Consider the following 12,469-nt stretch of genomic DNA (forward strand, 5'->3'; position numbering starts at 1 on the left):
TTTTGAAAATTGAGTTTATGTTCTTGAATTATAACTCAATAGCAGTTACCCTAAAACCTTCCTAACACATTTCTAAAGGTTCCAAGAGACCGTTCAAATCAATTCCAAGTAATCCCGATCACGTTTGATTAAAAACCAAAAATTTCTGTTTTTGAATTGGTTAAAATGAACAGCCATATTGTTCATGTTTTGGTTCCATTTTATCATAATGTGTGTAAGGAAGCTATTGGTAAGCTCCTCATGCTTCATAAAATCTAAAAAATTAAAAACCCAATTTTTACCCCAAAATTATTTGGATCAAGTTGAACATCATCCTAAATGGTTGATGCATCGAGATCAAGGGCGAATCCAGGAAATTTTTTCCCTGGACTGTAAAGATTTATATGTATTACACTATTACGGGTTATAAGTGAAGATATTAATCGTTCACGAATACCCTCACTAAAATAAAATAAATATACGAAATTTAAAAATTGATAATATCACTCGATTTAAAAAACAAATGTATACATTTAAAATTATATGGTTAAAAGAAAAATTAGGTTACGAAAACATGTGAAGTTAAATTAGTTAGGTTTTAAATAAGTGAACACTATTATATAAATAAAGAAAATATAAAAGTATAATTTAGTGAATTTCAGTCTAGTTTGGTAAAAATATATAAAAAAAATATGAAAACAAGAAAAAAAAAACACAAAATTGTTGTCAAAAATATAATAGTAGTCACTCGAGAAGACGATTATATAATATTAATGTCTATAAACCGTTTTGAAAGATTAAATAATATACCAATTTATTTATTTAAATAACCGAACCAAATCAATATAACTATTTGAGCTTGTTTTTGGAATATTAATTTATATTTTTTTTATAAATTTTTAAAATAGTTTAAATTAAGAAATATAAAAGATTATTTTACCCTTATATTTATATAAATTAATATTTTAATATTTATTTTATAAGTAATTTGTATTATTAATTATATTGAAATTAATAAAAAAATAATATATAATTATCATATAAATATAATTTTAAAATAATATTATTAATTTCTTACACTTTAAATTATATAATTATATAAATAAATCTTACTTATATATTAATTAAAATTTATTATAATAATATCACTATTTATATAAAATTAAGGGGATACAGAGGTTAATCACCTATTTAACTACATCAAAATATGGAACAAAGACTTGCTTGTTCATAATAATATATATATATATATATATATATATATATATATATATATATATATAATTTTAAAAGTTACCCTAGTTATCTCCATTGATCGGGATGATGTCAAAAATGATCCTTAGGATTTAATGAAGCTTCTCATACCTTTGGATCGAAGGATGGAAGCTTCAATTGAAATCACCAAACCAATAGTTCAGCGTTCTTAAAGTCCGATCAAGGATTTCGCTTGGGCTTTATTTTTGACCGAGAAAATCTAGACATCCCTTACATCCGACCGAGGAATTCTAGCACCGACTGAGGGACTTTATCCTGGGTTTAATTTTCGACCGTGAAAACAAACACGACATGGTTTTCAACCGAGAATCCCCGCATCCAACCAAAGACCAGCGCGCGTGACCGAGGAATCAATCGTCGTTTTGACCGGGTGTCCGACCCATTGACTTCGGGCCAACCCCGCTCTAGACCCGTGTATCTGACTCGGTTTGCAACCCGGACACCTACCTAAGGGCATGTTTGTTTGGAATTTTAATTTTAAATTGTTTTTAACAATTAAAAGTCCAAACTATTTTTAAAACTCTAAAAAAATAGAAAACGATTTCAAAATATTTTTAGAATATCTTCATAAAAAATATTTTGAAAAAGACGTGTTTGAATTTATTTTTAAATTATAATGTCTTAAACTGATATTTTTCAGATGTTTTTCTTAATAATTGTCGACGTGAATAGTAGATACTAACATCTAAATATTGTTCTACAATTTAAAATGCAAGAAAAAACGTATTCATGTATAGGACTTGAAAAATAATTGGTTAAATAAAATGTAATAAAACTATTTTTTCAAACCTAAAACGTAAAATTTTAGAAAAAAGAGACCGTTATTTAACGAAAATGGAAGATATAGCACAAAAGTCTTTTTTTGAATATCACCAAACATCGAACTCAGTAAAATTACGTTTGTACATGTATACATATCTTTTATTAATTTAAAATTTAAAATCAATTAGTGACTCTTTTCATCAAATAAATAATTTTTAATTAATTTAAAATACATTTTTCATTTAATCAAACTATTATTTAATTATTTTAAATCTAAAATATGATTTATAATTGAACATACACATTTATTATTATAATAATTAATTTTAAATATTAAAATACATTTTTTATAAATATTTAAATAATATTTTATTAAAAAATTTTCAACAATTAAACTGATGTTGAAATTTTTTCTATCCTCGAGCTTTTTCGGGATAATAGATTTATGGCGGTTTAAATCTCGTTTTTCTTATAAATTAGGAGTTTATATTAACGGAATAAAAATATTTTTTAATAATTTTTTTTTGTTAATGATGTATTTTATACCATTACTATTTTTTTTATTAATAAGTAAATGTTAAATATCACGAATCTATTCCAACTATTTGAATGTAATTAACTACTTATTCTCTTAATATGCATGTTTTATTTTATTTTTTCAAAAAATCATCTAAGAAATTGTTAAGTTGTTGACAGATCTTATGACATTTTTCTTTAATTAAAATGACATTATGTGTAAAATAAAATAAAATTTGTAGACATTCACTTAATTGGAATTTATGGATAATTTATATTAGTTTAGATTTTTTATTTTATAAAATATTAATATTTGTGTAACTTTTAATTAATTGTTTATTGCATCCTAATTAATATATTATATAAATTTATTATTTATGATACGTTTTTAAGAATTATTCTAATTATATCCTAATTTAATGTGTGAGAAATTAAAATCTGAATTACGGAAGCGTACCTTAATTTGATAAATCATGAATCTTCTCTTTCTTAGACTTTGCATGAATTGAAATGATTCTTTAATCTTCTCTTTTTTTCTTGAACTTTTCTTATATGGAATGGTTATTCCATTTGATCATCAAGTCAATAGATTTCTCTCTCTCTTGATGAGGACGCAAATGATAATTGACCGTACTTCAAATGGGGACCATTACCGTTACATATAACTAACATTAAGTTAATTATTATAGTTAAGGTTATTTCTAATTCAGCCCTTCATAAAATTAGAAATTTCTCTTAGGTATCCTCATTTTATATTCATAACAAATACACTTATAAGTCATAAACTTAATCACATTAGATCACATTATTTTGACTTATATTAAATATCACATTATTAAATTTCTTTTCAAAAATTGTACAACCTGACATCCTCAATAGTTATATTTCAAACATATTATATTAAGTTGGCTCTTACTTTTTTTTCATTACATACAAATTTAATTGCAATTTCATTTCCTTCTTACTTATGTCAAAGAAACTTATAAAACGAGGATTGAACATAAATTATTATAAAATACTGCATAAATAAGGAAAATTTGTTTTCAATATGGTTTTAGTATATTGATATTTGTTGATACATGACATGAAGATCTAGAAACAAAGTTGAACAGAACACATAATGAGCTTTTCTCCTCATAATAAATCAGACATCAAGATATGAATAAGAAAACATATCGATCAAACGGTGATATGGGGAGCGACGAGTACATCCTCTGTTGTTTCCACTTTGGTTTCTGGTTCGGTTGAATTAACGACGAGTACATCATGTGTTGTTTCCACTTTGGTTTCTAACTCGGTTGAATTAACGACGAGGACATCCTCTATGGTTTTCACTTCGGTTTCTAGCTTAATTGTCACGGATTCAACTTCTTCCACCTCCGATTCATCATTGATCTTTTCTCCCTCGATGGAAGACTTCTCCTCCTCGGGAGCTGCCACCTCTTCCTTAGCCAACTCAGGAGTGTCTATTGCAGCCTCTACCTTGGAAACCTCTACATTGTTTTCCTGTGTATAGATTTTTGATATGATTTATATCAAGTATCAACTCAATATTTATTAAAATACCATTCATTTTCTTTGAAAATAGAGGTTGTTTGATGTAAATTTATTTTAGAAAAAAATATTATTTGATTAAATTTTTTGATTTTGCTGGATTAAATGACTAAACTATAACTTACATTTAATATTTAAAAAAAAAAAAATAATAATTCGATATTTAGGTTGAGAATTTAGAATTATGATAGAATATATTCAAGTATTTAAATTTAAATCCAAATAATAAGTTAATAACCCTTCATCAAACAAGATCAAAGTAATTCATGAGTTATTGGCAACCATTATGTCCCCTTTGGCTTATCCTCGTCATCATGGATATTATCTTGAGAGCCTTATTACAACGAGCTTTAAAAAAAAACAATAATATTTTGTCCAAATGGTTTTGAATATCTTTAAATGAAAAATTAAAATTAAGAATGCAACAATAAAAATTAGAATTGAAATTAAATTATAAAATTTATACAAGGTTGACCCAACCCAACCCCTTATGATAGCTCAAGTATCAAAACATTTGTGTCGAATTTTTTTTTTAAGTTATGCTCAGCGAAATATATTTCATCAATTTATCATAACAAAGGGTTCAATTTATATTAATAAAAATGGGATAACGGATTAAGTATATAGCCCGCAAACACACTTAACTAGGCGCAAAACTTGTCGCATGACGTGCTCGAACCTAGGAACTTAGGGTTAATATCCACCTCTTTAAAAAAAACCTCATCTTCTAGCCTAGCGGCATCAAGAGGAGGATATTAACCCTAAGTTCCTAGATTTGAGCACGTCAGATGACAAGTTCTACGTCTGGTTAAATGATTAAGTGTGTTTGTGAGTTACATATTTAATCCGTTATCCCATTTTATCTCATCTTCTAGCCTAGTGGCATCAAGAGGGGGATATTAACCCTAAGTTCCTAGATTTGAGCATGTTAGATGACAAATTCTACGCCTGGTTAAATGATTAAGTGTGTTTGTGGGTTACATACTTAATACGTTATCTCATTTTATCCCATCTTCTATCCTAGCGGCAATAAGAGGTGAATAATAACCCTAAGTTCCTGAGCTCGAGCCCGTCAAGCGGCAAGTTCTGCGACTGATTAAATGGTTAAGTGTGGCGGGCTACATACTTAATCCGTTGTCCCATTTTTTTATATTAAATAAAAATATTTATTCGACATTTTAACTTTATAAATTTAAAAAAATAGGTTAATACACGTTAATATGTTTTAATTGATAAAATAATAAAATATTTTATTTTAAAAAAAATATATATTAAAATTACAATTCAAATAGATTTGAGAATTATATTTGAATTCTATTATAATACAATTCTAATTAGCCTAACAAACATACTTAGGGTGGGTCGGTACAGTATACCTTAATGTTTTATCCATACCTTATATCTTATCTAAAATTTTGGTATGAAAAAATACATACCTCTACCCTACCTTGATTTCGGTATACCTTGATTTCGATATACCTTAATTTCGGTATACAAAAAATTCATACATTTACCTTATCTTTATTTCGGTATACCTTAATTTCGGTACGGTATCGATATTATACATTTGATACCTAAAACACATATTAGCTTAAAAAAAATCAATTTGAGATTGCATATATTGAATAATATTTCAGTATAATTATATTTTAATATTATTCAAAAATTATATTTCTATAATTAAATTAATATCAAATATATTTAATTATTTTCTTTTATATATATATATATATATATATATATATTATATTTTAACTATAAATATTATTTCGGTATATCTCGATATACCAAAATTTTAAAAATCTCATACCTTTACCGTACCAATAATTTCGGTATCGGTATCATACTTTACCTTTTTTCCGTATACCTTAAAAATCAATATTTTTGATATATTGCGGTACGATATTTTCGATATACTTTTAATATCGGTAATTCTTCCCACCCCTAAACGTACTAATTAAAATTACACCTCAATTCCATTCTAATTTCAAGATTAATAGTAATTAAAATTACACCTCAATTTTAAAATCACATAAAAAAATTATTATTGTAAAAAAAAAGATATAGATAAATTAAAACAAATTATTTTGTTGGAGAATATAAATAAGTCAAAGTTTTATAGTACATAAATAAATATTTTATCTATTTTTTATATATTTATAATATCATTCTCTAATCTTTTATTTGACCTTAAAATTAACATGCAAAAATATAATAAAACAAACCAAAAATTATATAATTAGAAAATAATAATAAAATTGACAATACAATGATATTTTAGAGAAGACAAAGAAAATTATATTATTCTGTTTGACAAGTTAAATATGTCAAAATTTAAAATACGTAAATAGATATTTTATTTAATGTTGGATTTGTTTATCATTTTTCTTGTTTAGTTTAGGAATAATTTTGCTCATGAAAAACTTTACCCTACCACAAGGAAGACATAGTACAAGAATTACTTACCCTACCAAATAAGTAGACTCTCTTTCAAAGATGACATTATTAACACTCCATCTAGAGTAGTGGAAATAGTTACTTGACACATTCTCGCCATGTCAACCTTAAACGAATGGAGTCATAGAAATAGAAAAAAAAACATTGTCCCCATTCTGAAGAAGACAACTCGGACATTTAGAGATTGACATGAATACTTCCTTGGTCCTTGTGGGGATATATCAAACAACTTTGTATTTGTTTATGAGAGTGCTAAAGGAATTACTGGAGAAAGAGAATTAGATAAGTTGATAATTCTAAAATTTGTTTGATTATAAATTCTTAATTATTTGGACGAGGCTTCATAGGGATTAGGGGTTGTGTGAATGTGTTTAATGGGTTCAAACCTATCCCAATTTTATTTTTATTTTTATTTTAATAAAATAAAGGTCAAATTACTCTTTAATTTCCTGATTTTTTCAAACTATTTAATATTAGATGGAAAATTTTACCCATTAATTTCTAAGCCCACAAAAACAAAATTTAAACATATATTTTTAAGCATACCCAACTCTAAATTTTGGATTAGGGTAGACAGGTAACTTGTACCTACGTAGAAATAAAACATAGATAAGGCCACAACATGACTACCTAACATTCCTAAAATAAAGGAGATTGATTTTAATTTATTTTAAATAAGAATTGTTTTTTTTTTTTTATAATTTTATTGTTTTATCTAAATATAATAATTAAGATATACTCAAAATTTTAAATTTTATAATAAAAAAAAAACATATTTAATCTTTTATTTTTTTTAAAATTATTTGTAATTTTAGTAATTATTTTATATTATTTTTTAAAAATAATATAATTTTAATATTCTATTTTTAAACAATTTTTATATCTATTTTATCAGATATATATATAAAATTGTCTGATTATAAGTTATATAATTTTAAAATTTTACTTATTTTAAATATAAAAATATACATTTTAATAAATTTTAAAAATGATGAAAATAATAATTTAAAAAGTAAAAATAGATATTAAATTATTAATTGGATAAAAAAAGAGAATTACAAATAATTTAAAAAAACAAATTTGGGTTTAATAAAAAAAAACGTGTCCGGATCGAGTCGGTACCCATCGAATCAGAACCGATCAAATTTGGGTCACTCATGTACCTGATTTTTCGGGCATAATCGGGTCTAGATCCATCCCGAAACCCGACATTTTGCCATGCTTGTATATAAATTTTCCAATTATTTCAACTTGAGACAAAACAAAATTTTTTCCCAATTATTTCATGTGAAAATATGGACATTAAGCTATGTTCAAATAGATATAGGATGTATTGGTTTTAAAATTAGGAAATCGGATGAAATAACCCTAATAACAGGGTTATTTTAAAAAAGAATAGGGGGAAATTAATTTTTAAAAAATGGGTCTTTTTCCCTAGTAAAAGACCAATTTATCCCCTAATAAAAATCTTCTTCTTTCCCTCTGTTTTATTTATCTTCTTTTTCTCTTTCTCTTTCTCTTTCGACCGTTGGTATCTTTTCCCTTTTCTTTCTCTCTTCTTCTCCCCTGACCAACGAAGGCGATCAATGAACCCGATCGACGAAGCAATTCCCCGATCAACTCTCTAATCAACGTAAGAAGCAACTCCCAGCGATCCCAGCAACTCCCAACGCCGAAACGCCAGCGATGACGTCTTCATCATTTTAGGTGAATTTTTCTGTCGTTTTCCTCTTGCATGCATGCTGAGTAGAAATGATTTTGTTTTAGGGTTTTAGGGGGGATGTAACAATTGTTTTGTGAATACTGAATGGTTTGAAATTGTCTTAGGGTTGGAATATGTATATTACGTCTACGCAAATGCATTTTGCATTTGCAAAGTTGAATTTTGCGTCTGCGCAATTGAAATTTCATCTTCACATACGCAAAATGCATTTGTGCAAACGCAAAATGCATTTGCGCAGACGCAAAATGTCTTATTTGCTTTATTATTTTCTTTCTTAAGTGTTTTCATTAGTCTAACATAATGTTTCTTTGCAGATGGCACCAACCAAAACCAAAACCAAATCCATTATTGAGAAGTTTCCTATCCATATTTCATGGAAATCCGCCAGCACCTGCTTGTCAAAGATAAAGGAGAGGTTTAATAACCAAGCTACTCAATATGGTTGAATGTTTTACTAGTATGGGAAGTGCTTGGTTCCCGGGATGAATGTTTTCTTGGTATGTGACCTACTCTTGTACTGACCCCCTAACTCGGATGCAAAAATGGGCCTTGTTCTCCTTCTTCTACATGTTTTAACAATATGTCATTTTGACTTGGGAAGACATCTTCCTGCTCACATATATCATTTGGAAGACATCTTGCTGCTCACATATGTCATTTTGACTTGGGAAGACATCTTGCTGCTCAAATATGTCATTTTCATGTTCAAATATTGGGAATACGTCACGATTACATCCTGGAGCCACATTCATGATATTTTTCTTTCTTGAGTTGAAGGTAGTGACTTGTCTACTAAAGAGACACATAGTGGAGTGTGATGATGGGGGGAGTGAAGTCAAAATTTCTTTTAAATAGAACGCCATATCCGTATCTCGCTTGATAACAGCAGGAGCATTCATTATAACCATATTATACTTCATTATAACCATATTATACTTCATTTTGACCACTAAATCATATCTTAATTTGTCCACACAAATAACATCATAGACGATGTCAGCTAATTCGGCATATGTATCATTTTGGGGTAGATTCACACCATGACATGAACTTAAGATAAAAGAACTAACACCACCATCATTAATTTTCCACTCTCCATCATAGATGACAAAAACACTCACAAATATATGGTCATCTGCAATTGATAAAAATTCACAGATGTGAGTGGAAGTATATTAGCAGTTTGAATTTTCTGCGCAAAATGCATTTGCGCCAGCGTAATATCCAATTTGCGCGAGCGCAAGATGCACTATGCGATTCCAATTGATTAATAACAATTGTTTTCAGCTATAACAATCAATATCAAACTTACCCATCGATATTTGTTGAAGATCATGCTTTTTGGAGTCGGGGGCTACATTTCGGCGTAGATGCTACAATCCGGGGGGATAGCAGACGGGGAAGCAAAAGTAGGCATCCGACAATAGCAGAGACGTGTCGACGGGGAAGCTGAAGCAGACTTGTTATCGGGATCCCTCATTGCCTCGTTGTCCTAAGTGAGAAAAAGAGAGAAAGAAGAGAGTAGAACAGAAGAAGAGAAAGAAGAGAAAAGTTATTAAGGAGGGTAAATTAGTCTTTTCCAAGGATAAAAGGTTAATTTTGCAAAAAATTAATTACCCCTATTATTTTTTAAAATAACCCTATTATGAAGGTTATTTCATCAAATTTGCCTTAAAATTTAAGCCATTTTAATTGTCTTATTTTTTTACTTTTTTAAATATAATGTTAACTGAAGAGTTCTTTTTAGTACTTGTTTAAAAAATTGTGTACAATATATATATCCAATTATCCTACTTTGTTAATATTTTTCATTCACAAATTTCTCTTTCAAAAATGATTTATCCTCAAAATCCATAACACACTATTTGAATTCCAATTTATCTGAAAATGTAGTGAATCTCACATTTCCAAGATCAGAATTATGCCATTTCTCAACCACAAGTAAGTAAAGAGAAGGGACAGCCTTAAAAATTAAACATACAATAAAGAAAATCTTATTTATCAGCAATATGGTAGTTAGCACGATCCTACGTGGTTGTAAGAGAGACCCATTCGTTATATTAATTGTGGTTCTCCATAGAACACTTCCTCTATTACTACCTTTACAAATTAACTTGACCTTATCTGTGTTTTCTTCAGTGATGAATACCCGTTTTGTCCATCAAAGGATTCGAATTTTTCTTCTTCAACATTGATTTCTGAAGACCCATATTCTCTTCTTTGTCCAGAATTTAATATATATGTAATATGGGTATCATTAATAGAAATTTGCAGCAAAATGAAGAGAACAAAGGCAAATGTGTTGGACTGAATTCAAATAGCAGAATTGGGTCTTTGTGGTGTAATCATCCTCCTGGAGGTTTATTCGCCAGTGTTAGTCAGATCGGCATTAGGTATGGTTTATCACCAAATCCTCCAAATTCAAATGACAGTATACTGGAATTTGCATACTCTTCGAATATGGCTATGAAGTATAGGACGGCACCGGAGTCTAACTTTCTGATGATAGGAGAGATTGATGAGGTGTTTGTAGAAGAGACTGAGAAGAAGATGAAACAGAAGATTGGTGGGCTTAGATTGAAGTTTAAGGTTAAGAACCCATCTCTTAGAAGGTTGATTAGTGGGGCAATTGCTGGTGTGGTTTCTCGGACTTCGGTTGCTCCATTAGAGACTGTAAAGACTCATTTGATGGTGGGAAGTTATGGGAATTCTATGAATCAAGTGTTTCAGAATATAGTGGAGAATGAGGGATGGAAGGGACTGTTTAGAGGAAATTTGGTTAATGTTATAAGAGTTGCACCCAGCAAAGGAATTGAGGTATGCATAATTAATTTTTCTTTTCTTCTCTATGTATATATATTTGAAGAACTAACTCTTCAATGAGTTTCTTGTGGAAAGATGGAATTGAAAATTAGAAAATCATATTCTTTTCACATGTAATTTCATTTCTAGTTCCTGAGTTTAAATGATGAAACAAAATTGGAATTGGATCCCCAATTCCTATTAACCACAACCAAACATAGTCTAATGCTGACATATTTAGGCTTGTTAAATGACAATAGTCAATCATGTCTTGTTTTTAAAAAAATCTATAATTTGGATACTGTTATGCTAATTCATGGTCGTTTTTCTATCTTCATTTTGGCAGCTGTTGGTTTATGATACTGTTAAGAAACACTTAATGCCTGAATTCCCATTGCCAGCTTCTTTAGTTGCTGGTGGTATTGCTGGAATGAGCTCTACATTATGTACATACCCTCTTGAATTGATAAAGACTCGCCTTACAGTTCAGAGAGGCGTTTATAAAAACTTTTTGGATGCATTTTTCAAGATTCTGCAGGAAGGAGGACCTGGCGAACTATACAGAGGCTTAACTCCCAGTATAATTGGAGTTGTTCCATACGCTGCCACCAATTACTTTGTTTACGATACGCTAAGGAAATCTTACAAGAAGTTGTTCAGAAAAGAGAGAGTTGGAAATATAGAAACGCTTTTGATGGGATCCACTGCAGGTGTGATCTCAAGTAGTGCGACGTTCCCACTTGAGGTGGCGCGAAAGAGGATGCAACTAAATGGAAGGCAATACAGGAATATGGTTGATGCACTTGTGAGCATAATTGAACATGGAGGAATTTCGGGTTTATATAGAGGCTTGGGTGCCAGTTTCATGAAGTTGGTTCCTGCTGCTGGAATTTCTTTCATGTGTTATGAGGCCTGCAAGATTTTACTAGCACACGAAGAAGAGGAAGATAGTAATAATAATTCAACTAATTGACAGTACAAATTTTGAATTTATTCAACTCAACACAAGAAATATGAACACTTGACAAACTTTTTGTTTACTTTTCACCCTTGGGATGTGTTGAAACATTACGTTTTGCAATGTTATCATGAATATGTGAATATGTTAGGCTTTAGACTATAACAAGTTTCAACTTTGAATCAATTTGGTTGAATGACACATGCCAAAAATGATCGTCAAGTTACAGATTTAGTTAACAAAAAGAAGTCATCTATATATATAACGCTCAAGTTTAAAAAGTTCTAGATTATGGACATCGCATCACAGCGCACGACTCACTTTATGAGACAAAACGGATCATATTAAAGAATTCGTTAACCCTCGAATTGTACTAACCGGGTTATGAAATAATATAAAGAGTCACCAATTAAAAAATTAAATTAAAGGAGATAAAAAGTCTT

The 12,469-nt window shown here is 29.0% G+C and overlaps 1 protein-coding gene across 1 annotated transcript; it reads left to right on the forward strand.

Moving 5' to 3' along the window:
- The first annotated feature begins 10,335 nt into the window (after nt 1-10,335).
- Nucleotides 10,336-12,107, forward strand: LOC124935355 (adenine nucleotide transporter BT1, chloroplastic/mitochondrial-like). Its single transcript, XM_047475791.1, has 2 exons — nt 10,336-11,083; nt 11,415-12,107. The coding sequence occupies exons 1-2, from the start codon at nt 10,514-10,516 to the stop codon at nt 12,039-12,041; spliced, it is 1,197 nt and encodes a 398-aa protein (XP_047331747.1). The 5' UTR covers nt 10,336-10,513; the 3' UTR covers nt 12,042-12,107.
- Nucleotides 12,108-12,469: the final 362 nt, after the last annotated feature.

Source organism: Impatiens glandulifera, chromosome 4 (genome assembly GCF_907164915.1).
Source record: "Impatiens glandulifera chromosome 4, dImpGla2.1, whole genome shotgun sequence".
Classification (NCBI taxonomy): Eukaryota; Viridiplantae; Streptophyta; class Magnoliopsida; order Ericales; family Balsaminaceae; genus Impatiens; species Impatiens glandulifera.

Coding starts and splice junctions, on each gene's coding strand:
- LOC124935355 (XM_047475791.1), top strand. CDS start 10,514: ATGGGTATCATTAATAGAAATTTGCAGCAAAATGAAGAGAACAAAGGC. Junction 11,084..11,414: donor CACCCAGCAAAGGAATTGAG/GTATGCATAATT, acceptor TCATTTTGGCAG/CTGTTGGTTTATGATACTGT.